The sequence below is a fragment of the Aspergillus fumigatus genome, chromosome 1 (genome assembly GCF_000002655.1).
Source record: "Aspergillus fumigatus Af293 chromosome 1, whole genome shotgun sequence".
Taxonomy (NCBI): Eukaryota; Fungi; Ascomycota; class Eurotiomycetes; order Eurotiales; family Aspergillaceae; genus Aspergillus; species Aspergillus fumigatus.
Window position 1 is genome coordinate 3,704,846 of NC_007194.1, and position 27,376 is coordinate 3,732,221.

General features: G+C 50.7%; 9 protein-coding genes across 9 annotated transcripts; 5 read left to right on the forward strand and 4 right to left on the reverse strand.

Moving 5' to 3' along the window:
• Nucleotides 1-122: 122 nt before the first annotated feature.
• AFUA_1G13870 (dolichyl-P-Man:Man(6)GlcNAc(2)-PP-dolichol alpha-1,2-mannosyltransferase) lies at nucleotides 123-2,181 on the reverse strand (the record flags this gene model as incomplete). The annotated part of the gene is made up of 4 exons (XM_747664.1): nucleotides 123-383; nucleotides 436-1,230; nucleotides 1,280-1,952; nucleotides 2,012-2,181. The coding sequence occupies 4 exons, from the start codon at nucleotides 2,179-2,181 to the stop codon at nucleotides 123-125; spliced, it is 1,899 nt and encodes a 632-aa protein (XP_752757.1).
• A 167-nt stretch (nucleotides 2,182-2,348) lies between these two features.
• On the forward strand, nucleotides 2,349-4,364 carry AFUA_1G13880 (RNA-binding snoRNP assembly protein NAF1; the record flags this gene model as incomplete). Its single annotated transcript, XM_747665.1, has 1 exon — nucleotides 2,349-4,364. The coding sequence occupies one exon, from the start codon at nucleotides 2,349-2,351 to the stop codon at nucleotides 4,362-4,364; it is 2,016 nt and encodes a 671-aa protein (XP_752758.1).
• Nucleotides 4,365-4,641: 277 nt separating this feature from the next.
• On the reverse strand, nucleotides 4,642-6,580 carry AFUA_1G13890 (U4/U6-U5 snRNP complex subunit PRP3; the record flags this gene model as incomplete). Its single annotated transcript, XM_747666.2, has 2 exons — nucleotides 6,437-6,580; nucleotides 4,642-6,362 (listed from the first exon to the last, which is right to left on the reverse strand). Exon 2 carries the CDS (start codon nucleotides 6,265-6,267, stop codon nucleotides 4,642-4,644), a length of 1,626 nt encoding a protein of 541 aa, XP_752759.2. The 5' UTR covers nucleotides 6,268-6,362; nucleotides 6,437-6,580.
• A 110-nt stretch (nucleotides 6,581-6,690) lies between these two features.
• Nucleotides 6,691-12,207, forward strand: AFUA_1G13900 (DNA-directed RNA polymerase I core subunit RPA190). The gene is made up of 4 exons (XM_747667.2): nucleotides 6,691-6,943; nucleotides 7,033-7,524; nucleotides 7,587-10,362; nucleotides 10,421-12,207. The coding sequence occupies exons 1-4, from the start codon at nucleotides 6,759-6,761 to the stop codon at nucleotides 12,008-12,010; spliced, it is 5,043 nt and encodes a 1,680-aa protein (XP_752760.1). The 5' UTR covers nucleotides 6,691-6,758; the 3' UTR covers nucleotides 12,011-12,207.
• A 31-nt stretch (nucleotides 12,208-12,238) lies between these two features.
• AFUA_1G13910 (TFIIH/NER complex ATP-dependent 5'-3' DNA helicase subunit RAD3) lies at nucleotides 12,239-15,114 on the reverse strand. The gene is made up of 4 exons (XM_747668.2): nucleotides 14,949-15,114; nucleotides 14,423-14,879; nucleotides 14,255-14,371; nucleotides 12,239-14,205 (listed from the first exon to the last, which is right to left on the reverse strand). Exons 1-4 carry the CDS (start codon nucleotides 14,963-14,965, stop codon nucleotides 12,412-12,414), a joined length of 2,385 nt encoding a protein of 794 aa, XP_752761.2. The 5' UTR covers nucleotides 14,966-15,114; the 3' UTR covers nucleotides 12,239-12,411.
• A 233-nt stretch (nucleotides 15,115-15,347) lies between these two features.
• On the forward strand, nucleotides 15,348-20,772 carry AFUA_1G13920 (ubiquitin-protein ligase RKR1; the record flags this gene model as incomplete). The annotated part of the gene is made up of 7 exons (XM_747669.2): nucleotides 15,348-15,647; nucleotides 15,704-16,097; nucleotides 16,147-17,875; nucleotides 17,930-19,242; nucleotides 19,298-19,671; nucleotides 19,731-20,030; nucleotides 20,089-20,772. 7 exons carry the CDS (start codon nucleotides 15,348-15,350, stop codon nucleotides 20,608-20,610), a joined length of 4,932 nt encoding a protein of 1,643 aa, XP_752762.1. The 3' UTR covers nucleotides 20,611-20,772.
• Nucleotides 20,773-20,864: 92 nt separating this feature from the next.
• Nucleotides 20,865-22,505, forward strand: ppm1 (protein C-terminal leucine carboxyl O-methyltransferase ppm1). The gene is made up of 2 exons (XM_747670.2): nucleotides 20,865-21,181; nucleotides 21,246-22,505. The coding sequence occupies exons 1-2, from the start codon at nucleotides 20,905-20,907 to the stop codon at nucleotides 22,163-22,165; spliced, it is 1,197 nt and encodes a 398-aa protein (XP_752763.1). The 5' UTR covers nucleotides 20,865-20,904; the 3' UTR covers nucleotides 22,166-22,505.
• Nucleotides 22,506-22,621: 116 nt separating this feature from the next.
• Nucleotides 22,622-25,683, forward strand: sun2 (SUN domain-containing protein). The gene is made up of 3 exons (XM_747671.2): nucleotides 22,622-23,808; nucleotides 23,872-24,104; nucleotides 24,159-25,683. Exons 1-3 carry the CDS (start codon nucleotides 23,467-23,469, stop codon nucleotides 24,994-24,996), a joined length of 1,413 nt encoding a protein of 470 aa, XP_752764.1. The 5' UTR covers nucleotides 22,622-23,466; the 3' UTR covers nucleotides 24,997-25,683.
• Nucleotides 25,684-25,745: 62 nt separating this feature from the next.
• AFUA_1G13950 (SDR family oxidoreductase) lies at nucleotides 25,746-26,662 on the reverse strand (the record flags this gene model as incomplete). Its single annotated transcript, XM_747672.1, has 2 exons — nucleotides 25,746-26,131; nucleotides 26,185-26,662. 2 exons carry the CDS (start codon nucleotides 26,660-26,662, stop codon nucleotides 25,746-25,748), a joined length of 864 nt encoding a protein of 287 aa, XP_752765.1.
• Between the last annotated feature and the right edge of the window lie 714 nt (nucleotides 26,663-27,376).

Consider the following 27,376-nt stretch of genomic DNA (forward strand, 5'->3'; position numbering starts at 1 on the left):
ATGCCGCCTGTAGTTCTCTTGAGCACGCGGTGTCTCGCCTGCGAGTCGCATACGATGCACGAACTTGGGTAACGGCTAGAGAATTTATGTACATTAAAAGAGATGTGGAGATATCAGGTCGTCTACTTCAACTCGGATTTGGCATTCCGCCGACGGAGAAGACAGTATTGCCCCCAGCTTCTGCGGAAACGAGCCGGCAACATAGGAAAATCAGGAACCCAAATTAGCCGACCTAGAGCGCTTGACTGGGACGCATCAAGAAAGCCCTTGCAGGTTATTGTCTCCCATTCTGATTCATCAAGCACATAGTCAGGCTCAAGTTCCGTGGCAGCTCGTCCAGGGAAGGATGAGTCCACCAGATATGAGCATTGAGAGATATCGACCTGGTCCGTGTCAGCTTTGGACTAGAACCAAGATGAGACAATCATCACTCACGTATTTGCCAAGGTCTTCCTCGTTCCGATCGTTCATACCGGCAGGGATTTGCGAGGTGCCCCGTAAGAGACTGGAATAGCTTGGGGCTTCCGGAAATTCTCCAGGAAGCAATCCTCGAAATTCGCTCTTGATAAATTTCGCACGCATTCCGTTTGGGAGAAAGTATGATGAAGGGAATCGATACCACTCTTTGCCAAAGCACACAAAGCCACCGGATTGGGCCATTTCCAACTGTTGCAGCGGCTCCATCACCTTTAGGGGCGCATTGTACGCCGTGATCATACCAAGAGTTCGCAGTAGCCCGGCATTAATAGCCATAAGAATTACAGCCATCACCATGGTCAGTTTGACCTTCGGTGACAATCGTCCAATGATCTCTTTTGGGTTACTTGACCCGACGTAAGAGAGGATCATGTGAAAGGAGATGGCTGCATTGAGTGCAATGAACGGGTAGGCGGGATACATGAACCTCTCCTCTTTGTGAGGCTGGATTGTGAAGATGGCCAACCACATATAAAATGGCGTCACCAGAGTCACAGTCCGTAAGAGCGTTTGGACGTTCGTGGCTTGAGAACGGAATATAGCCTGAAGAACAAGTATCGGCGCAGCAGACACGGCCAACACAAACCATATATTGAAGTTCAAAAGCAGATTTTTGATGTAGAACGTCCACGGCTCTGTACCGAAAATATCAGGCCCCCGGCCTTCGCCTCCGAAGATGTTATAAGCGACAATGTTCCACGGCACAATGGCGAATTTCTGGAAAAATAAGTAGTCAACCGCGATTTCGACGCCCTATATCGCTTAGCGAGAATCGCAGAAGGAGTAAGCGGAAGAAGCGCACCAGAATAGCGAGACATCTAATAATGCCCTTGAATATATCCACAAACAAATTTCCCAGAGTCCCTGCGATGAAGCTGATCGCGACCTCCTCAAGGAGAAGAGGAATGATAAGAGCTCCGGCAAATGGCCAGCCCATGATTGCTCCGAGACCGAACCACATAATACCCTGCGCCGTCTTCTGGCCTCCCCTCCAATCTAGAAAAGATGCAAGACCTAGCATGGAAGTATACATGGTAAAACTAGACGGTAAGAATGCTGCAGACGCATGGAACATGCCCGGACTGAAAGCGACAATGATCAGGAAGAGGAGGCCGACTCTGGGGTTCAATGTCCGACAGATTGCTGAGTATAGTCTCGTCTCGCAGGCGGCGCAGACTGCTGCCAGAACGAACCGTATAGTATAAAATTCGGATGTCTTATCACTAGAGAAAATCGACACTATTTTGCCAACCCCAGCATGGGCAGAAACGTAGAGCCAGCTTCGAATTGAATACGCGGGAGAATACTCCCACGTTTGTAGCCCGTACCCGTGGTCTAGGTAGTGCGCGGGCTCCCAAAAATTGAAGACTTCATCGCAGTCTTGAATCGGAGCGAGTGCCGCAGCGACAAAATTGGAAATTAGGAACACATATAGTGTGACATTCAAAGGGAGATAGAAAGGAACTGGTCGGGAGCTGCGAGGAGCACGGATTGTTAGCTGAAACGCGAGAGATGCTATGGTAGGTTGAGATACCGTGGCTTCGTCCTTTGAGAGCCATTTGTTGACTGGGTCTCCTTTCTGGCCGGAGCCATACTGATTGTTCTCGAGGACAGAGACTCGAAGGAACTATCAGACCTGGATGCTTGTTGATGCACTTCAATGCTAGCTAATAATAATATTGTGGTTGGGAATGGACAAATCATGAGGACAGATACGATAACGATAACGGAGCTTGTTCGGCGGCCGCAGCGGCACTTTTGGCAGACTCCCAAAAAAAAGTGTTCCCGTGAAGTACATTCAGTTTCTTCACGAATTACTTTGTTCTATCATCACTTAGGATTTATTTCTTTAAGGCAATCTGAGGCTTACAATGGCTGAACAGAAGCCCTCCGAACATGTTTCAGGAGCTTCAGAAACCATCGACGAAGGCCCTTCGGCGAAACGACCCTGCATGAAGGATACGCCACCCATCGCATCAACGCCCGTGGACGATGGCAGTGATTTCTACAATACTCCCTGGACGGCAGGAACACCAGTGGATAATAACAGTGAGAACAAAGATACTACGGATACGGATATGCCTAGCGAGCCGACTATATCATCTAAACCTGCTTCTTTAATACCAGGATTGAGTCTCATCAATGACAGTCTTCAAGACCCGCAGTCCGCGAAAGAGGAATCTGCTCCGACACAAGATGTGCACAACAAAGTGGCCCGCGATATGACTACTAGAAAAGAGGTAACCAAAGAGGATGCACAGCATGCGGCGGAGACAACAAACCAGGTACAGACGGCGCCAGCTTCTGAAAACGCTCAGCCGATGGATGTAGAACCACGCAAGGAACTGGCTGAACAGGAGGAAGCCAAAAATCAACCCGCAGAGGAACCTCGTGTTGATGAGGCTAGCACAAATGATGCAGCTCCCGGCGCTTTGCAAGATCATGAGGCTGAAGAGGAGGAAGGGGAGCATCCCGAATGGGAGATTGATTCTTCGCCATATGAATCGTCATCTGACGATTCCACCACCGATTCCTCCGATGATAGCGATGACGAAGACGATGACTATCCGATCCTCTCCGCCGAAGAAACGGCGCGGATTTTGATGATGGCAGAAAATGGTTCTGATGACGAGGGAGAAGGAAAGGGTAGATCCGGCGGCACCCTGAGGACCGCAAACGAAATACCGGAGGAAGCCCCCCCAATCCCAGAAATCACTGTCACGCCTGATATGAAGATCGTACATCTGGGACATGTGGAATCCATCGTTGAAAACACCCTTCTTATCGCAGCCAACATTTCCGGAGAATACCAAGTGCTCGAGTCAGGTTCTCTGCTCTGTCTTGAAGATCGAACAGTTGCTGGCGTTGTATCTGAGACTTTGGGACGGGTTGAGAAACCATTGTATGCGGTTCGATTTCCCAACGCTGCCGCGATTGAGGAGCGTGGTCTCTCCAAGGGAAAGAATGTGTACTACGTTGAGGAGCATTCGACATTCGTCTTCACTCAGCCTCTGAAAGGATTGAAGGGAAGCGATGCATCGAACTTCCATGACGAAGAAGTTGGCGAGGATGAGATAGAATTCTCCGATGACGAAGCAGAGGCCGAGTATAAGCGGAGATTGAAGCAGAAGCGACAGGAGCGCAAGGAAGCCAGGAACGAAAACGGCGGGCCGTCTAGGGGCAGGAGAGGACCGCCCGGTCCTTCGAAACTCAGCCAGACCGAGCTCAACTACGACGATTCCCCGACAGCGGAAGACGGCTACACTCCACTTGCCCGCCCGAAGAATCTGCATGAAATGATGAGTCAACAAGAGGCGCCTGTTGAGGGCGAGGGATCTTCGAGAAACCCAGCCTTCCGTGGTGGCAGGGGTCGGGGTAGAGGCTCTGACCGTGGACGAGGCAATCGTGGCCGTGGTGCAGGAGGCTCAAGAGAAACTCGTGAGCATAGCTCACACCACGACCGTTCGTCTTATTCTCAGCAGCCGAGACCGTTCGATGCCCAGGCTCAACCCTCAAACTACAGCCAGCAGCCGAGCTATCCTCCAGCTCAGCAGAATGTCTATGGGATGCCTCAGCAATTTGCTCCGTTCCAACCTTTTGCTCAGCAGCCTCAGCAGGCATTTCCTCAAAGCGCCTCGCCGACGCAATTCAACTTCCAAATGCCATTCCAACAAGCTTATCAGCAGCCGAACCTCTACCAAAACTTCCCTGCCATCAACCCTCTGTTTCTAGCAGCAATGCAACAGCAGCAGCAGCAGCCACAACAACATACGTCTGGACAGTCTCAGGTGCAGAATCCTACAATGAATTTCGATCAGGTCAAGGCTCAGTTGGATCTCTTGCGGCACCTGAGTAACGCGAATCAAGGGCCGCCAGGCCCACAATAATGTGACATCACCTGAATCTTCTAGCACTCCCTATTCTTCTTGGGCTGTGGACGGTATCAGGGTTTGCATAATGAATTTTGCATTGGGTGGGATTCAAAAGTTACTTTATTAAAATCGCATTTTTTTGGGCTGTTTGTTGAATGTACAGGACGGTTGCTCTGGATGGTCGTGGCTCATAATAATATTGCTTCACTTCTAAGTTACAATGTTTCCAATAGATCACATCTCTGTCATGAGGTCTCTTCGCAAGAAGACTAGAAATGGTACCTTCAGCGATCTACACCTCCTTGGGCTTCGCACTTTTTGCCAAAACCCAAAAGTTCTCCATCTTTGCTCGAGCCAAAACATCCTTTGCTTGCGAGTCTGTCTCACAAACTCTAGCACCCAACCATTTCCTGAATGAACGACTTTTAGCTTGGCCTTCCCATAGGAGGCTGCATGTGTTGGAGCTAAGATCCTTCAATGCACCGGTCTTCTCGTCTTCTGCTGACAACCACGAGGCAGAGGCTTCGCGATTGCCTTCTCGCACACTGTTTGGCCCCGCGTTCTCTGTCCAGTCAATCCGATTCAACATTAACTTCCGGTAGTTGGTGATAGAGTGAGCACCTCCCTCTACAATGACCAGATTGAACCGAGGATGCATGATGCAAACTCCAGTGAGCGCGTTCTGTTCGGCGTTCTTGCTGACTTTGAAACGATGGCGTCCGTTTGCAAGACTGTCAATTCGGTATACGGAGACATAGATACCCATTTCAGCATCTTTCTCCTGTTGCTTGGCAATTTTCTCTCGCCTTTGCTCCTTTGTTAATTTTCGAGCCTCATTTGTAGCCTCGTGCTTTTCGCGACGCTCTGCAATCTCTCGGTTCACACGCGCCTCGACGGCAGTAGGGTCCTTGACAGCCTCTTCGCCCAGAACCCGCATGAGATTTGATTTCTTGACTTTTGGCGGAGGAGCCGGTTCGAGACCCAATCGGATCTTCGCTTGTTGCTCCTTGAGATCGGCCATTCGTCGCTGACGCCGGATCTTTGCCTGTTCCTTCGGTGTAAGATACATCGGCTTTTGTCCAGGCATATGCTTCTCTTGAGGAGGCTCGAGCAGAACCGGATGCTGGACGTAGAGAGTGATGATAGAATCAGGTGTGTCGATCTTGAGGTTGCGTTCGTCATCGATAGCGGAGTAATCGTTGCCATTCACCAAACCCTCGTCCCACCATTCGATGGCCGGAGGAGCAGGCACAAGAAATGCTTTTTCGACATCCAGATCCTCATCGATACCAGCCTGTCGTGCTCTTTCTGCGATGCGCCTTTTCATATCCTCCAGCTGGGCTTGTCGACGTAGAGCCGCCGCCTGCTGGATGTATTTGCCCTTCTGATTGAATATCAGTTGCCGGGATTGTCTCGGCTTGGCGATAGTAGCTTTAGGACCGAGGCTTGGATCAAAGTAGGGGTTACTCTTGATTTCTTCGAGTGAAGGCCCTGACAAGTCGAGTCCAGCCCGATCCTTCGTGCCAGGCAGTGGAGAGTCAGTCCGATGGCCTGTTCCGATCTTGGACTGAGCTGACTGCCGTCCTTTACCACTTCGAAAATCTGTAGTATCTGAGAGAAGCGCAGGATGAAGGCCAACATCCAGGCCGCCGCGGGCCCGTGACGAACCATCGTCATCGTCGAAGGGAGGAGGTGGAGGAGGTGGAACAGGGGTTCGTTGCTGAGCAGTCGCGTTGGCACGTCCGGTAGCTGCGGCGACTCTCGCTTTCATTTGTTCTAATTTCGACATTGCTGAGGTAGCGGGAGGAGGAGTGGGACTCGGGCTTGGAGCTGCTGGTGTGAACGCTGGAGCTCCGCCTCTGGCGGCCTGAAGTCTGGCGCGCACAGCCTCTGCTTTTGCTCTCGCTTCCGCCACCATCTTCTCGATGTCCACCTTCCCGGCGGGAGCGTTGCCTCCTTGAGCTGGCAACGGCGAGCCATTGTTGGAACGAGTTCTTTTCTGTGCGTTATCGTCTTCGTCCTCGGGACGAGGTCGCTTCAGCATGTTGCCAGACACGTCCGCCATGACTCAACCACGTTCCACTCACCCACAAATGACAGAGGATGATATATAAGAGGTGTATAACAAACGTCACAACTCCCTGAATGTAGCTAGCTTTGACAGGGAGGTGGTACAGGTAGAATAGATGGACAGTAGTGGATAATTATGATGCGGAACAAATCAATTGTAAATCACGGGGTGAGCACGAGTGGACCGTTTGGCGGTAGCGCACGGCAGAAAAAAGTTCTAGGGTCAACTTTTTTGCAGCATCACCACCGAACGAATCCCGCCATTTATTTCTCCAGGCTAGCAGCCAAAGAAAATCGCATTGCCAGCGATTTCTGTCGCTCAAGGAGCTGCAGGTAATCATGGCGACATTTGCACGGCCTGTAGCCTCGTCAATTTCGGGCATTGAATTCGGAGTCTATTCGGATGAAGATATCAAGTCCATTTCCGTAAAGCGAATTCACAATACCCCGACTTTGGACTCTTTTAATAATCCTGTCCCTGGTGGTTTATACGATCCGGCTCTGGGTGCTTGGGGAGATCATGTGTAAGTCCAACACTTATGCTATGTGTCTTCCTACGTCAGCTGTCGCTGGTTATTGCCTACTTCGGACCTTTTTGGCTGACCGCATTTAGCTGCACGACCTGCCGTCAGAATTCGTGGTCTTGTACTGGCCATCCTGGACATATTGAGCTTCCTGTTCGCGTTTACAATGTCACTTTCTTCGATCAGTTATACCGACTACTTAGAGCGCAATGTGTTTACTGCCATCGTTTCCAGATGGCGCGAGTTCAGATCAACGCCTATGTGTGCAAGCTACGACTCCTACAATACGGACTAGTCGACGAAGTTGAGGCCATAGAGGCGATGGGGACTGGTCAAGGAAACAAGAAGAAGTCTGCAAAGGACGCCGATGATTCAGGCAGCGAGGAAGAAGACGACGATGACCTCGTCGCTCGCAGAAATGCATATGTCAAGAAGGTAATTCGGGAGGCACATGCTGCCGGCAGACTGAAGGGTATTATGTCTGGTGCGAAGAATCCCATGGCTGCGGAGCAGAGACGCACTTTGGTCAAGCAGTTCTTCAAGGATCTTGTTAGCATCAAAAAATGCAGCAGCTGCAGCGGGTATGTTATGTCGTTATCACTCTCCCCATGCTATTTCTATCGTTTGCTGACGATGTGCAAAGAATTTCACCTAGTTACCGGAGAGATCGTTTCTCGAAGATTTTCCGGAAGCCTCTGCCTGAGAAGTCTAGATTAGCTATGGTACAGGCTGGATTCCAAGCGCCCAACTCCCTTATTCTTCTCCAGCAGGCCAAGAAGTTTGATATGAAGACAAAAGAGTCGATGGCCAATGGCATTTCTGATACGGCTAATGCAGTTTCAGAATCACATGGTGCTGAGGAAGAAGTTGCTCGCGGCAATGCCGTCGTTGCACAAGCGGAAAGCAAGAAGTCAGCAGCTGGCGATGCTGGACAATATATGCCTTCGCCAGAAGTGCACGCTGCCATGGTACTGCTCTTCGAGAAGGAGAAAGAGATCCTGAGCCTTATATACAACTCTCGACCGCTTCCCAAAAAGGAAGCTAAAGTCAGCCCGGACATGTTCTTCATCAAGAACATCCTGGTACCACCGAATAAATATCGACCAGCTGCCCCTCAAGGTCCTGGTGAGATTATGGAAGCACAACAAAACACCCCGTTCACCCAAATTCTGAAGAACTGTGACATCATTAATCAGATCAGCAAGGAAAGACAGAATGCTGGTGCCGATTCAGTCACTCGAATGCGTGATTACCGCGACCTTCTTCATGCTATCGTACAGCTTCAAGATACCGTTAACGGGTTGATTGACAAGGAGAGAGGCGCATCGGGCCCGGCAGCAGGCCAAGCCGCCAACGGTATCAAGCAGATCTTGGAAAAGAAGGAGGGTCTGTTCAGAAAGAACATGATGGGTAAACGTGTCAATTTTGCTGCTCGAAGTGTTATTTCTCCTGACCCCAATATTGAAACGAACGAAATTGGTGTTCCACTGGTCTTCGCGAAAAAGCTCACTTATCCAGAGCCTGTGACGAATCACAACTTTTGGGAAATGAAGCAGGCAGTCATTAATGGTCCCGACAAATATCCGGGTGCCACTGCGATTGAGAACGAATTGGGCCAAGTGACCAACCTCAAGTTCAAGAGTCTCGATGAGCGAACAGCTTTGGCCAATCAGTTGCTGGCACCGTCGAATTGGCGCATGAAGGGAGCACGTAACAAGAAGGTCTACCGTCACCTCACCACTGGCGATGTCGTCCTCATGAACCGGCAGCCTACCCTTCACAAGCCGTCCATCATGGGTCATAAGGCTCGTGTGCTGGCCAATGAGAGAGTCATTCGCATGCACTACGCTAATTGTAACACCTATAATGCCGACTTCGATGGTGACGAAATGAATATGCATTTCCCTCAGAACGAACTTGCTCGAGCTGAAGCTATGATGCTTGCAGACGCCGACCACCAATATCTTGTGGCAACATCTGGCAAGCCTTTGAGAGGGTTGATTCAAGATCACATCTCGATGGGAACGTGGTTCACATGTCGAGACACATTTTTTGACGAGGAGGATTATCATGAGCTGCTCTATAGCTGTCTCAGGCCTGAGAACTCTCATACTGTCACAGAACGGATTCAGCTTGTGGAGCCTACTCTGTTGAAACCAAAGCGTCTCTGGACTGGAAAGCAAGTAATTACGACTATTCTCAAAAACATCATGCCTCCGGGAAGAGCTGGTCTCAACCTGAAGAGCAAGTCTTCCACTCCTGGAGACAGATGGGGTGAGGGCAACGAGGAAGGCACTGTGATCTTCAAAGACGGCGAGATGCTATGTGGTATTCTCGATAAGAAGCAAATCGGCCCTACGGCTGGCGGTCTTATCGATGCCATCCATGAGGTCTACGGCCACACCATTGCCGGACGGCTGATCAGTATTCTCGGACGGCTCTTGACAAGATATTTGAACATGCGTGCATTCACTTGTGGTATCGATGATCTTCGACTGACCAAGGAAGGTGATCGTCTCCGTAAAGAGAAGCTTAGTCAAGCTGCCAGCATCGGTCGGGAGGTCGCTCTCAAGTACGTGACTCTCGACCAAACCACAGTCCCTGATCAAGATGCCGAACTGCGCCGGAGATTGGAAGACGTTCTTCGGGACGATGATAAGCAAAGTGGTTTGGACAGTGTCTCGAACGCTCGGACGGCTAAGCTCTCTACCGAGATCACTCAGGCTTGCCTTCCAAAAGGCTTGGCCAAGCCTTTCCCGTGGAATCAGATGCAGTCTATGACTATCTCTGGAGCTAAGGGTTCGAGTGTCAACGCGAACCTTATTTCTTGCAACCTGGGACAGCAGGTTTTGGAAGGTCGACGTGTACCTGTTATGATCAGTGGCAAGACCTTGCCATCCTTCAGGGCCTTTGATACTCACCCTATGGCCGGCGGTTATGTTTGCGGCCGTTTCTTGACTGGTATCAAGCCTCAGGAGTACTACTTCCATGCTATGGCGGGTCGAGAAGGTCTTATCGATACTGCCGTCAAAACCTCTAGATCTGGTTATCTGCAGCGCTGTCTGATTAAGGGTATGGAAGGTCTGAGAGCCGAGTACGATACATCTGTCCGCGAGTCTTCCGATGGGTCCATCGTTCAATTCTTGTACGGAGAGGATGGACTTGATATCACAAAGCAAGTGCACCTCAAGGACTTCGATTTCCTGACTTCCAATTATGTCTCTATCATGCAGTCTGTCAACCTTACAAGTGACTTCCATAATTTGGAGAAGGATGAGGTGACAGCCTGGCACAAGGATGCCATGAAGAAGGTCCGTAAGACAGGAAAAGTAGACGCTATGGACCCGGTGCTGTCCGTCTACCACCCCGGAGGAAACCTGGGTAGTACATCCGAAGCATTCTCGCAGGCACTCAAGAAGGTATGGGACATCTGCTACCACTCTCATTCCACATATTTGAGTCTAACAAAAGCTACAGTACGAGGACACGAACCCTGACAAACTTCTTCGAGACAAGAAGAAGAATATCGACGGTCTCATCAGTAAGAAGGCATTCAATACTTTGATGAACATGAAATATCTCAAGTCTGTTGTCGATCCTGGCGAAGCAGTCGGTATCGTTGCTAGTCAGTCTATTGGAGAGCCGTCAACCCAGATGACCCTGAACACTTTCCATTTGGCTGGTCACTCGGCAAAGAACGTGACGCTGGGTATTCCCCGTCTGCGTGAAATTGTCATGACTGCAAGCGCTCACATCATGACGCCTACAATGACGCTGATCTTGAATGAAGAATTGTCAAAGGAACATTCGGAGAGATTTGCAAAGGCCATCAGCAAGCTCAGTATTGCGGAGGTGATCGACAAGGTTAAAGTCAAGGAGAGAATTGCCACAGCCGGTTCACGCTTTAAGGTCTACGACGTCGAGATTGCCTTATTCCCAGCAGAGGAATACACGAAAGAGTATGCGATCACAACCAAGGATGTCCAAAACACTCTGCAGAACAAATTCATTCCCAAGCTTGTTAAGCTTACCAGAGCCGAGCTCAAGAGACGTAATGACGAGAAGTCGTTGAAGAGCTTCTCTACGGCCCAGCCTGAGATTGGTGTCTCTGTGGGTGTCATCGAGGAAGGGCCGCGAGGACCCGACCGCGAGGTCGAACCTGCACAAGACGATGATGAGGACGATGAAGACGACGCCAAGCGGGCGAGGAGCGGCCAGAACCGGTCGAACCAGGTCTCGTACGAAGGTCCCGAGCAGGAAGAAATAGACATGGTCCGGCAGCAGGATGCTGTAGAAGATGATGAAGATGAAGACGAAAGTGGCGAGGACCGTCGCCAGGATTCTGACGTCGACATGGACGACTCCGACGAAGAAACAGACGAGGAGACGAAAGACACCAAATTGCGCGAGGAGGACATTAAGGGCAAATATGGCGAAGTCACACAGTTCAAGTTCAACCCCAGCAAAGGCACATCATGCGTTGTGCAGCTGCAGTATGACATCTCCACCCCCAAGCTCCTCCTCCTGCCTCTGGTCGAAGAGGCCGCTCGCAGCGCCGTCATCCAGTCTATCCCTGGCCTCGGCAACTGCACGTATGTGGAGGCGGACCCAGTCAAGGGCGAGCCTGCACATGTCATCACCGAGGGTGTCAACCTGCTTGCCATGCGCGATTACCAGGATATCATCAAGCCTCACTCCATCTATACCAACTCGATCCATCATATGCTCATGCTCTACGGTGTCGAGGCCGCGCGCGCATCTATCGTGCGAGAAATGTCCGACGTTTTCCAGGGCCACAGTATCTCCGTCGACAACCGCCATCTGAACCTGATTGGTGATGTGATGACCCAGTCTGGTGGTTTCCGCGCCTTCAACCGCAACGGTCTCGTCAAGGATAGCTCGTCACCTCTGGCCAAGATGAGTTTCGAGACCACCGTCGGGTTCCTGAAGGATGCTGTGATCGAGAGGGACTTCGATAACCTTAAGAGCCCCAGCAGCAGGATCGTGGCAGGTCGGTCTGGCATGGTTGGCACGGGCGCCTTCGACGTGCTTGCTCCTGTCGCATGATTGGGCGCTTTCGGTGCATGTCATCCGATATGATTTTCGATTATTGTATATGCTTGCGTATTTTCTTGTGTATTATTCATATATTTTATATGTTTGATGTGTCCTACGATTCGGAGTTTTGTCTCAGCGGAATCCAAGAAAAGTCCTGTTCCTTTTCCGATAGCATTCACACCGTGAGCAGGTGAATAGATCAAACAATTTACTATATCAAGCTCTTGAAACGATCAAGGCCATGATGAGCAGTTCCAATTCTAGTAGAAGGACCTAATGTACTACAGGAACGTAGAATACACCGAACACCCCGTGGTATCATAATCCAGTATCCCATATATACAAAAATCCGCTTCAAAAGTCACAGAATTGCTTCTGGCAGAAGAAAATGATGTATGCGCCCAAAACATTTACTGTGCATCCAACATCATGAGGTCTTCGTCTATATCGTCGTCAAATTCGTCTGCGGCGGCAGAAGCACCGTTATGAGTACCGTTCGTGGCCCGTCCATTGGCGACCGCTTCTCTTCGCACTCTTTCTTCTTCCAGCATCTGCTTCTCGCGATGCCGTTCTATGTCGGCCAAGCTCCATGTAGAAATTCCTTCTTGATCCTTGGCCTTGAACGGCTGGGCCATTGTACGCAAGAAGTTCTTGGCAGTAGCCACAGCCATATCCGTACTCAGGTTTGTTTCACTTTCCAGCATGGCCTGACTGATCCACTTGGGTAGTTGGTTCCTTTTTTTCTGGAATCGACGATCAGCTAGCACCATGATTCCGTAGTCGTCCTTGCCACGCAAGACACGACCCAGGCACTGCGCTGCGTGTCTCATAGCGTCGAACGATAAGAAGTCATTCTCTCGTATTCGATAATTCTCGCGTAGAAATTCAAGGCGGGCTTTCAAAATCCGAGATTCCGTGTACTGAAAAGGAACTCCAATACACAATACCGCACGACCGTAATGATGGTCAAAATCGATACCTTCGGAGACCTTCCCTCGAGCGACACAAAACAAGATGGCACCACGCCCATTGCAGCATGCTGTTCGGTAGGTCTCCAAGGCGAGCGATGATTCTTGTGCGTCAGGGGTCTCAACGAGGATCAATTTATAGTTCCATATTGAGTCTAGGATACCCATTCCTTGCCACATGCTGATGATCGACTCCATGTATAGATAAGATGGAAAGAAGACTACAATACCGTCAGGTGTGATGCGTGAGAATTCCAACACAATATTTCCGTAGTTGCGCACGACGCCAGGATCATTTCGGATCTGGAATGAAGACGAAATCTGGGCCTGGTCTGAGCCCCGTGTCACGATCATAGGCAGGAAAGACCGGCGGGCAAGTGTCATAGTGTACGACTCTTGCAGGACGGTGGGGAAGCCGAGCATCTTCGGATACATCTCAAGCGGCGAGAGTGTTCCAGAAGTGATGATGACGGAACTGAACCGATCGAAGACGGGCTTGATCGCAATAGCGGCGTCCAAGCAAGTGAAGTGCAGTACTGGATTCGGTACCGTGGCTGTTTCCGACTCGAATGGTTCGAGAATCAACAGGAACCCTTTATCATATGTCGAGACTAAAGTCGCGAACGTTGCAACTTCTTGTAACGGTTGATAATCCTCAATGTTAATAAGCTCTAGTGTTCGCACTAGTGAAGTAAGGCGTTCGGCGCAGAACCGTAGAGGCTTTCGCTCGATGAAAGTAAGGTCCTTGACGTGTGTCAAGAACGACGGTGGCGTTTCGGATATAGTATGGGTGACTTTCATTCGAGTTTTGAGATATTCTATGAAGCGCTTGAGGAAGGCAACAAAGTGCTCCGCCCGTCGTATATTACCTGGCACAGCTTCCTTGAGCAAGTCATCTGGTAGAACTGGATTTGCGATGAACTGGTCTTCGTCTCTCGCTTGCTCCGCTTCTCTCAAACCTTCGACGAGCTTTGAATATTCGTTTTGTAGTTTCTCTGCGTCGGAACTCTTCATCTCGGAGATTTTTCGCTCCAAGTTATTTGCGCCCCGCGTAGCTTTCCGTAACGAGTCTTCGGTGATATCGATGCTCAGCGCTTCAATACATACGTTGTCGATGTTGTGTGCTTCATCGAATACTACTATGCAGTCCTTGGAAAGTTCTCGTGACACTCTCTCCGCGATTTTAGGATCGAGGAGGTAATGATAGGAATAGATAATGACGTTGCAATAAGGCATCTGAACCTGTGTTAGCACACACCGACAAGGACTTCAAACAGTATATTACCATGCGCCGGGCGGAAAAATAAGGACATTGCTTGTGTTCCTCTCCGTATTTCAAAAGCCCATCTAAAGTGAAGACGCCAGGAGGAACGAGGTTATGCGGTTCGAGAAGGTCGAGGTTCTAAAATGTCAGGGGTTCTACCCAAAGCTTTCTCAGAACATCGGCGCATACCTCATGATAGATGCATAGCTCGACATCTTCGCCTCTCTCCTTCTTTTCTTTAACAAAACCGGCCGTCAAACTTCTGCACCTCGCGTCCACGACAGTGCCACTTTTCTCTCGTTTCACCGACGGATGCAGGCACAAATTTTTTCGACTGGTAAGACCTAAAGCTCGAAAATCTTCCGTATATCCCAGCTGCTGGGAACGAAACTTCATCAGCTCCTTCAACTCAGCCAGCGCCTTTTCAATTTCGGACATTGTTCGAGAGCAGTAGATGAGCTTTCTGTGTTCCGGATAATGCTGCTGATATGCTATGATCAACGACAGTAGCGAAACGGTCTTTCCTGTGCCCGATGGCATCTCCAGGACGCAGTGGCCCCCGGCGTCGAGGGTCTTTTTGAGATCACACATGTAGGCATATTGTTCGGGGTATATACGTGGATAAGGAAACAGGACGGGGAGATCACTAACGTACGATAGGTCTGTTAGAGGAGCTTATTGCTTACAGTGACTGATTAAACATCTGAAGACTTACTCGATCATGAATTTCATTGTGAGAATAGAGCGCCACCGTGATGCTGCTGCCTGGCAGAAATGAGCCCTGTTTCTCTCTCATGAAAGACAGAAGCATAGTCGACCAAAAATTGACCTTTCCTCTTTAGGTGATCGATGACACCAGCCCACGTGATCTCCTTATCGGGAGCCCGATCATCACGCCGCTTTTGATATGGCAGTCCCAAGAGATCAGTGACGTTTTGCCAGGGCGATTTGGAGATGAAGCGAAGAATTTGTTCTGAACTTGAATGATTCTCTCAATTGTAGCTCATCGACTATATAGCCACGAAAACTGTCGCCCATTCACTCATTTATTCCTTATTTAACTCTCGCTTATTATTCCTTGCGCTGATCTATTACTCCGCTACCCCACATTACTATGAGCAAAAAGTTCAAATCGCAAGCCTCAAGCAGCCGTGCTGCTGCTGGTGCATATGGATCTTTTGGTGGATTCTCCAGTGCCTTCTCGAGTGCAGGAAGAGCCCCTTCCTCTCTCACATATGTCACCGCGCCACCAGATCTGTCGCGAATTGCGGATGCGAAACTGGCCATTTCTTTCAAAAACTTCCTGAAGAAGGATGAAGTTACGAGAATAAAAGCATTAGATGAGATTAAAGATTATGTATTGACCGTCGAAAGTCGTGATGCCACTCTGGATGACGGGTTTTTGGATGCTTGGGTATGTCTACAAGCTTATCTAGCAGATAGGAATTTGATGTTGATTGTATTTCGCAGATCAAGATTTATCCACGGGCCTCGATTGACCTTTCCCGTAGGGTAAGGCAGACAGCTCATTCAGCTCAAGGATCCATTGCCTCTGTTGTTGGCAAAAGGATAGCCCCGTATTTGCCTAAGGTAATTGGGGCATGGCTTGCAGGATTCTACGATAATGACCGACCCGTGCATCGAGCTGCCCTAGAGTCGTTCATGCTGGTGTTCACAACCGAAGAGAAAAGAAACGGAGTATGGAAAGTCTACCAGAGCTCAATTCTCGACTTTGTAGATGATGTTATTCTGCAACAAACTCCTCAAACTCTTAGTGATGAAAGGACAGTGAAGCCTGATGATGCGGAGGCAAAGTATGCTCGTGTAGTGGGGACAGCTCTCCTGCTATTGAATCGAGTCATAGGTGTGTATATCATTTCCCAAAATTGTTCACCAGTTCTGACTTTATTCAGCAAATTCAACTCACGAAGACCTCCAAAAGGATCTGGCCACGGTAGAGAATCTACTGAATAGCAAATCGATGTGGTCCCTCTGCTTTCATGCCGATCCATTTGTTCGCAAGTCCGTCTATGTCTTGCTTAGGTCTGCTGTAGCAAAAGAACCCGAGGAGCTGGATTGGAGGATCATCAGTGCAGCTCTGATTGGCAAATCCTTGTCCATCAATCAAATGGGGTCGGCCTCCGATCTTTCTGAATGTTTGCTGGAAGTAACTTCAGCACGACCGCAATTGTGGGCGGAAGATTACTCCGGAAAGACTACGTCTTCCAAGAGACTCCTTCAATACATCCAGAAAGGCTCCCAGGGAGGCGTGGCCTCCTTTTGGTCAAATCTTCGCCAACTACTGCAGATTATACCTGTGGAAGTGCTGGCGAAAACTGATCCGCAGGCATCTACTTGCCGCATGATTGGGCTATCTAGTGCAACTTTGTTGACGGAAGCGTTTCAACTTGGAGTGAATTCAAGAGAAGAGCCGCGGCAAAATCAAGCTCTGGGTTGGAAGTCTTACATTGAGACAGGCATTTGGCTAACTAGTTCCCTACCCGACAGCGATAGGGACGCTTTTCTACACACAAGGCTATCTCCTCTAGTTACCCAGTACGTGAGAGCTGAGCAAAATGCGCCGCAATGGACGCTCCCGAATCAGAATGCCGTAGCTCTCTGCACAGAGTATTCTGTCGCGTTAGCTAATGGCAATTACGGGAGCGAATTCCAGCGGCTGTGGACCGATTTAGCGGATGGTCTGCTCAAATCCGTCAAACTATCTGCTCCAGAGCAGTCAAAGGAATTCAGATCGTCACAAGATGCCGTATGTGCGCAAGCTGAACGGCTCTTTGCTCTGGAGGCTTCAGTGCTTGCAAGTGTAGCCGACTCAGAGGCGAGAGCCTCCGTGTCCAACATTCTTAGCAAGACAAACTTGCCACTTCTGGACAATTGCTTGCAAGTATTGCGCTCTCGGAATGGCAAGCCTTATGCTGCTGCTGCGGTCGTTGAAGAGATGATCCGCAACGCTGCAGATATTGCACAGCAATCTCGAGAATTGGCGGATTTTGTTCAGAATGATGCCCCCGAATTGTTGTCCTCTCCATCGGCTGACCGCCTCGTATCAGTCATCTTATCCTGCCGTTCTTGGGACGGATTCGGCTCTAGCTTTGACACAGTGGTAGAACGAGTGGCGGAATCCGAACCGGAGCAATCAAATACACATGCTGTCCAGAAGCTACTTTCAACTCTCGATTTCAAAGAAGTGCATGACAAAACAGGTCTTGACTCATTGATCAAACGGGCTTTGGACCAAGCTTGCAGAGGTAGCCGATTCCACTGGCCGATTGTGATCGCGGCACTTCAGAACCAGACATCGCACGGCGAACTAACAGACTCGATTTTTTTGATTATCGTTGATTCATTGTCTGAGCCAACGAAGGTTTTCGAGGCGCTGCATGGGCTGTCTCAGATCGCCAAATCTGTCCCGGATGCGCTCAGCAAATTTCAGGCCGGAGCCCATGGATCGAAATTAGCTGGAAGGCTTCTGTTTCTGGCAGAAACTTCTGACGAGGAAGTGGCCAGCCTTGCAGAGTCAGTGCTAACAGAATTCAAAGAGATTGGAGTCGTTGAGACGAGCGCCAAGTCGAGTTTCGAGCTCTTGCAATACAATTTCGATCACGTCAATGAGGAATCCCTTTCGTAAGTTCCGAGCTGAGGATAGAAGAATATCCGGTTAAACTAACATCTTTCAAGGATTGGGTCCCTGCTAAGCATAGCAGAAGACTTACTCGGTGCCGCTGACCCGGAGGCCCGGGCCTCCATCGCTAAAGATATCTTGCCCTCTCGTCAAACGTGGGAGACGGCCTTGCGGCCATTCCTGGAGCTTCCTCCTCGCCCATCGACAGCTATCACAAGTCCGCTTGGCGGGACTGTTCATTTAGTAAACCCTGAGATATCAGATACACTTAAGGAACAGTACCACACTATTCCTCGTGATTCCAGTGGGTGTTCGTCCGCGTTTCGACTCGCATATTTCACCATTCGTGTTCTTTCATCGTTCGATATAATGGGCAATTTGTCGGCAGAGGAGCAGGAGACGCTGTTTCACTACATACCCTTAGCTGTACAGCTGATTGACGACGATTTGAGCATTGAAAATTGCAACGGTATTACTGGATTAACACACTCGGACCAACGAGAAGAATACTTGGAGATTGTTTACGATGGCCGCAAAGTGATGAACCAGTGGACGGGTTCAGACGGCCGTCAGTCTGAAGCGAATGCGACAGTCGCCTTAAGAACCCTGTCCTTCTGGCAGAACAAACTCGAAGCTCTAAACAATACCTCTCCGACGGACTATCGAATTGGAGAAGCCTTTGTCAGGCTGATGAACAGCCTCGACTCTGCTAACAAGAGTAAATCCACAGAGGATATCACTAACATCTGTAGGGAAATGCGAAGCGCGAATGCGATTCGATCGGCATCCTGGGTGGCAGTCTTACGGGAATCCATTCTAGGAAATCCGACGGGCAACCGGCTGTGCAATGAACTGGTCGCAGACTCTACGGGCTTGAAGCCTCAAGATGAGAAGAAGGAAGGTAGGTTGCCAATAGGATCATCCCTTGGCGACTCTACTGATGCGCTTCAAGGTCTCCGAAAACTGTCTTTGCTTAATCTTCTTCTTGCGGGGGAAATAAACGTGGCGTCAACCATTCCGACTCAGCGTCTAGTCTTCCTTGTCAAGCATCTCATACAATGTCTCCAGTCCAAGGACTTGCCGCTCAATATTCAAGCCGAGATCATGCATACCCTGACCTTTGTCCTTCCTTGCCTGAATGAGATATATGGGTCTCATTGGGAAGACTGCATGGAAGCTCTCAGCACAGTTTGGCGCGAGACTAGCGGGGGCGATGAAGCTCTACCCCTACTCCTTGGTTCCTTCAGACTTTTCGCAAGCCTGAGGTCAATCGTTGCTGAAGAAGACAGCAATGATGATGTCAAAGACGCCTGGTCAGAACGCAAGACAGTCCTTTTTAACGGCTTAGCCTCAACCCTTACAAAATTCGGTGAGCTAGAATGCATCCCTCGCATTGAGATGTGCAACGGACTGATTTTGAGCAGACTACACCATTGCTTTCCATCAGCCCCGAGATGTTACCGTTGAAGTGCTATGCCGCTTGATCAAGGTGATGCCTGTTGAGAGCCTAGAGGACGCGAGTAGGATATACCATCTCTTGACAGCTGACAGCCGAGTTATCCAACGTGCAGCTTTTACTCTCCTGCACCGTTATATCCCATCAGTGCAAGAGCAAGTCTCGTTTGATGTGGCATTATCCAAATCCGTAGTCAGGCTTCCTGATGAGTTGATGTCTTTGCTACTTGAAGCCCCCACGATGGAATCGATCACTCTTGCGGATGGCGATGACAAGATCTGGACCAGTATAAGATCTTACTTGCTGAGCTGGAAAGTCGTATTTGACCACTTTGTCAACGCGGTATGCCTCAACACGCTTTCGAGTACACAATCAAGCAGTTGCTAATCTTCATACAAAAGTCTCTCCCGGTTCAGGAGCAATATGTTGCAAGTATCAAGGACAGCGATAGCCTTGGTCCATTGCTAGAGTTCATGTTTGATTTCCTTCAGCAGCCCAACAATAAACTGGTGGATGCTTCGAAGTTTGACATTCGCTCTTTTGAACCTGATCAATCCGAGACTCAAGAGAAAGAGACCCAATGGCTTTTGGTCCACCTATACTTTTTGTGTCTGAAGCACCTTGGGAATATGACGAAGAACTGGTGGCTGGACACAAAGAAGCGCATAAAAGGGCCTGTCGAGGCGTGGACAGAGAGATTTGTAAGTCTTTTTTGCGATCTACTTTGCCTCGAAACGTCGGTGCTGACGATGATCTGAGATCTCGCCTTTGATCATCGAAGACTCACTCAAGGGGGTGGATGAGTGGATGACCACGCAGGATCCCAACGAAGAGCGCGCGCTTTCAGTGAAGATCTCTCCCAAGACCGCGGAGATCATCGCGAGCATCCCTGTTGATGAAGAGTCGCCCCCAGTTGCGCTGTCGATCTCCCTTCCTCCAGCGTATCCACTCCAGCCTGCCCTCGTCGTGGGGCGGAGCCGAGTGCTGGTCGACGAGAGGAAGTGGAAGAGCTGGCTGCTCACCATTCAGGGTGTGATCATGTTCTCCAACGGCAATCTTGTGGACGGACTGATGGCCTTCCGCAAGAACGTGCAGGGCGCTTTGAAGGGCCAGAGCGAATGTGCCATCTGTTACTCGGTGATCTCGACGGACATGCAGACGCCGAATAAGCGATGCGCCACTTGCAAGAACACCTTCCATTCGGTGTGTCTCTTCCGCTGGTTCAAGAGCAGCAACCAGAGTACCTGCCCTCTGTGCCGCAACAACTTTGTATATGTATAGATAGGATGTGGGCTTTTAGATAGCATAGACGGCGTTGTGCGGGGTTCTAGACAGGTGGCCATTGAAGGGATGGTCGGTATAAATAAAAAAGTGTGTGGATAGCTGTTCTGCCCTTAACTCTTCCATTAATTCTTCCAGTCTCAAATCAGCCCTCGAAACAGTCAATTAGTACCGTTCGTCGAGGGGTCCAGTGGGTGGTGGATCCAACCCAGTGTAGTGGGGACAGAACAACCCCGCCAATATCATCATCACCGCCCCGAGCTTCCTCCTTCACGTCGTAGAGGTCTCTCCGACATGTCGGCTTCTCAGATACCCAATCTGAATACACTTCGTCGCGGTGGAGGTCGAGGGCGTCTTAGAGGCCGTGGAGGCTTTGAAACAGGCGCACCAAGTGAAGATAGACATGGATCACGGGGATTAGCAGCCCAGGACCGTGTTGTACAAGGGACAGATAATGACGCCAGCGTCTCCCGGTTGAGTGCAGTGGAAATTGGGTATCTCGAGGATCCTTTTGCGAAGGTGCTAACACCTCCCGGGTCTGGAACCAGAAGACTTCCGATAATTAACAGAGGTAGACCTTTCTACAACGCAGTCATTGTACCTTTCTGCAGATCTAACATGAATCGGCATAACAGGCACCTACGTCCGCACCACCGCCATCGACCGACTCGTTGCGCGATTCTTGGAAGGACCCTCACAGACGAAAAAGCAAATCATCTCGCTAGGCGCAGGATCTGACACGCGCGTCTTCCGGTTGCTTTCCTCTCGCTCGTCCGCCTCAAGCTCAGATCTAATCTATCACGAGATCGACTTCTCCGCCAACACCGCCGCAAAGATCAAGTTCATCCGTGCAGCGCCTCTCTTACAACGGACACTAGGACTTGGGAGTGCCCAGAATGTAGCCATACCCGACTCCGGCGACGCATTGCACTCCCCGACATACCACCTCCACCCTGTTGATCTCCGAACACTCGCAGCATCAGGGTCGGCAACCACGTCGCGAAGCCCATCATCACCCAATCCGGCGGAAAAGGATCAACCACCCTGTCCGCTACAGGGTGTCGACCCGACACTCCCCACGTTACTCATCTCAGAATGCTGCCTTGTGTACCTCTCACCTCGCGAAGCGGCCGATGTTGTTGACTATTTTACCAAGACTCTTTTTCCGGCGAGTGTGCCATTGGGTTTAATTATCTACGAGCCTATCCGACCCGACGACGCCTTTGGACGAACCATGGTCGCCAACCTTGCGACGCGCGGGATCCAGCTGCAGACACTGCATGAGTATGCGTCGCTCGAGGCTCAGCGGAGACGGTTACGGGAGCACGGGCTTCATAGCGGACAGGCGGCGGCGGATATTGATTTCATCTGGGAGCGGTGGGTGAGTGAGGCAGAGAAGGAGCGGGTTGCCCGGCTCGAGATGCTGGATGAGGTCGAGGAGTGGCAGTTGCTTGCACGGCACTATTGTGTTGCGTGGGGATGGACAAGCGGGGCGGGGGAGGACACGACGGTGTTTGATGGTTGGAAGGAGATTGATGGACAAACTGGGGATTGATTCTTCTTCTATCCGTACATTGTGTATCTGTGCTTAAGCTCCGGAAGCTGTTGCATCGCTCCGTGGCCTCCTTGGCGTGCTGTAGCACGATGTCCAGGTCGCAGCTCGCCGGGGATAAAAATCAGCCAAACATGAGCAAATCAGCAGCCACTACTTTCTAAAGAGCTCGAGAATGCTCGTCCGAGGTATTCTTTTCACATATAATTTAGCTAGCGCGGAAGGCCAAACCGCCTTGACGGACGCAGACATGTCAGATCAATTGAAAACTCGGGGAGTACTCCATAGGATAGTTCGTGTCCCCAAAATCCTACCATCTGATTGGCCCCCTTTTCGCAAATCGCAACAGAAGTAGAGTCCGGGTTACAAAGAAAAACTTGGATAATGACCACTAAGTTTACTGGTGCCTGTTAGTAAAACTGTCAGTGTACCTGCTGATCACTGAGCTTGCAAAGTCTAGGCCCTGTAGAAAGCAAAATTTTTATTTCTGGTAGACTACCCTCCGCGAGTTGACATGGGAGACAAGAGTAAACAGCCTGGCTTCTGCATGTATTCAAGCTGCATGGTAGATGTGGAAGCGACTCAAAGCACGGCTAAATAGATAGCTGTACTGTGAAACAATCGGGGTATGTGCCGAGTACTCCATACTCCATACAACGATAGTAAATGAGAGCAGCAGCGTTCATGGGATCAGAGTCAGGATCCCTGTAGCTTCAGGGACGCACAGGTTCTGATTGGCCACTAGCAAGGTACAACACTCAGTGGCCTAACCCCACTGGGTCTAGTGGGGCATGAACTACTGGGGCACAACAGCCTGTGATTGGCTTGTAGAATCAGCCCAGTCGGCCCGAATAGGCATAGACTCCAAATAGCCTCGAGATTATCCCAATCGGGAAGTCCGTTGCTTCATATATGGGGCATACCACGATTCATTCGCTACTTTGCGCTCTCTAGCGTAGCACCAGCAGAGTCAATCCCGACTCATGAGGTCTGGAGTCAGTGCGAAAATGGGCTAATCGCCTAGTCCACAGTAGTGCTCGTGTTGGACTTGGGGCAGGTCCCTTTTCCTCACTGGCGTTCATCTCCCCGTTTTCCCTCCTTTCTTTATCCATCCATCCCCCTCTCGCCTTATCTGGTGGTGGTTGTTCCCTTCCTTTTCACTCTTCGGAGTAGTCGCTCGTTATATTTGCTATTTTGCTGACCCTAGTCTTTCGTTTCCGGAGTGTGGAGTTGGACTTACTTCGGCTTCGAAATCCGCAACATCACCTTGATAAGGGAGAGACCTAGGGACAACTGTCGTCAGGATGAGATTCGACATGATTTCCGGCGCCTCTGCGCTGCTGTGGTTCGTCGCCAGTGTTGAGGCATCCAAGCATGCGCATCGACACCAAATGAGAAATGAACACAGTGCCGTGCACTCCGTTGCAGAAGTTGGAGCGCCATTGGAAAAGAGAGGAGGGAAATGCCAGTTCCCCACCGATGCCGGCCTAGTCGCTGTGACTCCGAACATGAAGAACGCCGGATGGGCGATGAGCCCCGATCAGGCCTGCGAGCCTGGCAATTACTGCCCGTACGCTTGTCCCCCAGGCCAGGTATCCATGCAGTGGGACCCCGAAGCGACCTCGTATTCGTACCCCAAGTCCATGGTGAGTTTTCCATTGGGTGGTTTCATTCCAACGGGACGATCCTGACAGTGCTGCGTGTGCTAGAATGGCGGTCTCTATTGCGACAAGAACGGTCAGATCAAGAAGCCGTTCCCCGATAAGCCGTATTGCCAGGACGGCACGGGTGCCGTGGGCGCGAAGAATAAGTGCAGCAAGCAGGTTGCGATCTGCCAGACTGTGCTGCCTGGAAACGAGGCCATGTTGATTCCCACGCTGGTCGAGGACACAGCTACTCTTGCCGTGCCTGACCTCAGCTACTGGTGTGAAACCGCCGCTCAGTAAGTGCATCCGGTGAGGATACTCTTATCTCATCTCGTATTGACCGTTGTCAGCTTCTATATCAACCCTCCCGGCTATGACACCGAGACCGCTTGTGTCTGGGGTACTTCTGCCAAACCCATCGGTAACTGGTCACCTTATGTTGCCGGCGCAAACACCGACGGAGACGGCAACACGTTCGTGAAGATTGGATGGAACCCCATCTATCTGGAGCCCACCACGCCCTTCCGCGACGTCGTCCCAGACTTTGGTATTGAGATCGAGTGCGAGGGCGATGGCTGCAACGGCCTTCCATGCAAGATCGACCCCGCGGTGAACGCGGTCAACGAGATGATCGGGAGCACCTCCGTTGGAGCCGGAGGCGCCACCTTCTGTGTGGTGACGGTCCCCAAGGGCGAAAAGGCCAACGTTGTGGTCTTTGAAAAGTCCGGCGGCAGCAGCGGTGGTGATGACGATTCCCACTCCACAACCGCGGCACCCTCTAAGCCCAGCTCCACCACCAGAACAACCTCGTCCAGCATAGAGTCCTCCAGCACGTCGACTTCTGCTTCGTCATCCTCATCGAAACCCACTGACACAGACTCGAGCTCGAGCAGCGCCACGGTCACGCCCTCCGCCAGCAGCGACCCCAGCTCATCGGCCAAGGCATCCAGCGCCGGACAGGCTTCCGAATCGGGGACATTCTCGTACACGTACAAGCCTCATGTGTTCGTCGAGCAGTCGGTCTCAGTGCAGGCCATGGCGGACGAAACGGCTGGTCCGGCACAAGCCACGGCCACTCCCACCCCTGCCTCCAAGGAGAAGGAGAAGGAGGGCAGTGCCGCCGATGTTGCCGTCTCCGTGCTGACTCTGGGCATGGGCGCCGTTGCGGCCATCATGATCAACCTGTAGTGAGCTGCTGCTACTACATCATCTTGCTGTCACCCGCTCCAGCTTAGCCGTGGACTGGCATTCTTGCAACTTCTCTTCGATGCCTCGAACATTATAATTTTTTTTCTATTTTCCTTCTCGTTTCTTCGGGATACCCTGGTCCTATTGAACCATACCGTACCATACTTATACCATTCTTGACGACTGACGTTATCTGTATATTGACGACCTTTGACCTGCCTATACTACATTATATATTCTTCGCTTCGTCTGCTCTGCTCATCAGCAGTTTTCTTTTTGACTTGGGGATTCGGAATGCACGATCTGCTATGCTGTTGCCGATTGAAATTGACGATGGGGCTTGAACATACCACTCTGAGATCGGATAGTGAGCTGATAGCTGACTTTGATAATGTCTATTAATCGCTTGTTCGTGATAGGCTGGAGCAATGTGACACTTGCATATATCCATGTTATTACTTCTCCAAGGTAGCTTGTAGTCCAGGAGACTGACGACGACGGGAGAGTATAGTAGAGACCACCAGGTAACACAGGTCAAACGTTTTGAAACGACAAATGTCGGAATTTAAGGATATCTTCGTCGCTGGTCATACTTTGATGTCATAGCCCATTTTCCGGGAATCTGCACCCTGCATACTTGATGTCTCTTACCCGCTGCATACTAGCGAGAGTCTGGGGCAGAATCCCAAGAACAAATCACTATTACACCAAGGGCTGGACAGTGATAGATTATCCGATCGAATAGACACTCATTTATCCACATCAACGCTGTTGGTCACGGAACCAAACACCTCCAGGGCGTGACCGAGATAGTCCTGCACTCCCTTGAGACGAGGAGTCATGTCACTCCCCAAAGGCAGCAATTTCTCCGCCTCGTGGCCCTCTCCCACACCCTCGCCAACAACCACTTGGTACACAGCCTGCATGGCCGCGTCCTTGTCACCGTTGGGCTTGATCTTCCCGTTCAGAAGCAGGCCTTGGACCTGCCCGGTGAAGGTGCCCTTGTAGTCTTCAGGTAGAGGAGTCTTGCCAAGGACGATGGAGTTGATCATGTTGGTATTGAACGTCCCCAGCACGACGGTTAGGGTGCGGATGTTGAAGGGGGCAACCTCTTTGGCAAGAATTTTGGTGAGAGCTATGCGGTTAGCTGATTGCCCTTTGGAACTGTTTTGAGAAAGAGATGCATACCATCCAAACCAGCCTTAGCACACGCGTAGACGCCCATTGTAGGAATCCCGTCGAGGGAGGCCCCGCTGCTCATGTTGACAATCACGCCGGACCGGCGCTGGCGCATATGAGGCAGAACCGCGCGGATTAGACGCAGCGGGCCAAAGTACATGGTTTCCATCTGCGAGCGCATCTCCTCCTCAGTGATGGTCTCGATAGGCGCGTAGATGGAATAGCCGGCGTTGTTGACTAAGACATCGATCTGCTCGCCACCCCTTTCGAGCTCCGTGATCACGTCGCCGCTCTGGGCGCTGTCAACGTCCAGCTGCACCCATCTGCCCCCTCGGCTTTCAATCTCGGCGACCAGCTCCGGGGTGCGAGAAGGGTTGCGGGAGGTAGCTATGACCCTGTGCCCGCCGGCCAGGGCGGTGCGTGTGAGGGATAGACCAAAACCAGAGGAGCAGCCGGTGATGAGCCAGGTGAGTTTTCTAGACGGCATGATGAAGACGTTGCTGTTCTAGATCAATGTTATCTGGGCAGTACAGGAGCTGAACCTGGATTTAAACGTCTACGGTTGTAGCCAAATCCTCGGAGATAGCGGATGAAGCTGTAACTCCGTCGTCGACAGGGTTGCTCAATATAAAATACCGGCGTAATCACAAACCAAAGAGTACACTATCTAGACACCTTCGTGGTCTAGCGGTATTGGGTTCTGGCAGATGGCGAAGGTGTGGCCGCTTGTCTCTTTCTACTCGTTGTCGCCGACTTCTATTTCCACATCCGGCCTGAGTCTCCTTGAAGTCTTATCTGACTGGCGCTGTGTGAAGCCTAATTGGCCCGAAGCTGAAACCGATTAGTTCCTGCGTCTACAATCGGATTTTGGAAATAATGCCGGATTGGACTTTCTGAGGCGCTGTCTGATCCAGCTCGAGGATGTAGATGAGCACGGCCGGTCATTGATGGCCCAGCTAGAGACCATGGCAGGGTATGCACGGGTGAGTCCATCTCAGATTCACAGCCTCAGGGGGATTGTGCAATTAGAGCCATTGACCATAGTATCGCAGGAAGTGTAGTGACTTCGTGCTGTCCCGGAGGATAAGGTCACTGTCCAGGGTGACTGTATTTCCTAGCTATCTGTCCAGCGGTTGCGTCCTGCACTCACAATGGCAATGCAACCGGAAGATTCGAGACTGAGAGCTACATTGCAAATAGC

Coding starts and splice junctions, on each gene's coding strand:
- AFUA_1G13900 (XM_747667.2), top strand. CDS start 6,759: ATGGCGACATTTGCACGGCCTGTAGCCTCGTCAATTTCGGGCATTGAA. Junction 6,944..7,032: donor GGTGCTTGGGGAGATCATGT/GTAAGTCCAACA, acceptor GACCGCATTTAG/CTGCACGACCTGCCGTCAGA. Junction 7,525..7,586: donor AAATGCAGCAGCTGCAGCGG/GTATGTTATGTC, acceptor CGATGTGCAAAG/AATTTCACCTAGTTACCGGA.
- sun2 (XM_747671.2), top strand. CDS start 23,467: ATGAGATTCGACATGATTTCCGGCGCCTCTGCGCTGCTGTGGTTCGTC. Junction 23,809..23,871: donor ATTCGTACCCCAAGTCCATG/GTGAGTTTTCCA, acceptor TGCGTGTGCTAG/AATGGCGGTCTCTATTGCGA. Junction 24,105..24,158: donor TGGTGTGAAACCGCCGCTCA/GTAAGTGCATCC, acceptor GACCGTTGTCAG/CTTCTATATCAACCCTCCCG.
- AFUA_1G13910 (XM_747668.2), bottom strand. Junction 14,372..14,422: donor AGCTATGCATCTATCATGAG/GTATGCGCCGAT, acceptor CTGACATTTTAG/AACCTCGACCTTCTCGAACC. Junction 14,206..14,254: donor ATTTTTCCGCCCGGCGCATG/GTAATATACTGT, acceptor ACACAGGTTCAG/ATGCCTTATTGCAACGTCAT.
- ppm1 (XM_747670.2), top strand. CDS start 20,905: ATGTCGGCTTCTCAGATACCCAATCTGAATACACTTCGTCGCGGTGGA. Junction 21,182..21,245: donor ACTTCCGATAATTAACAGAG/GTAGACCTTTCT, acceptor TCGGCATAACAG/GCACCTACGTCCGCACCACC.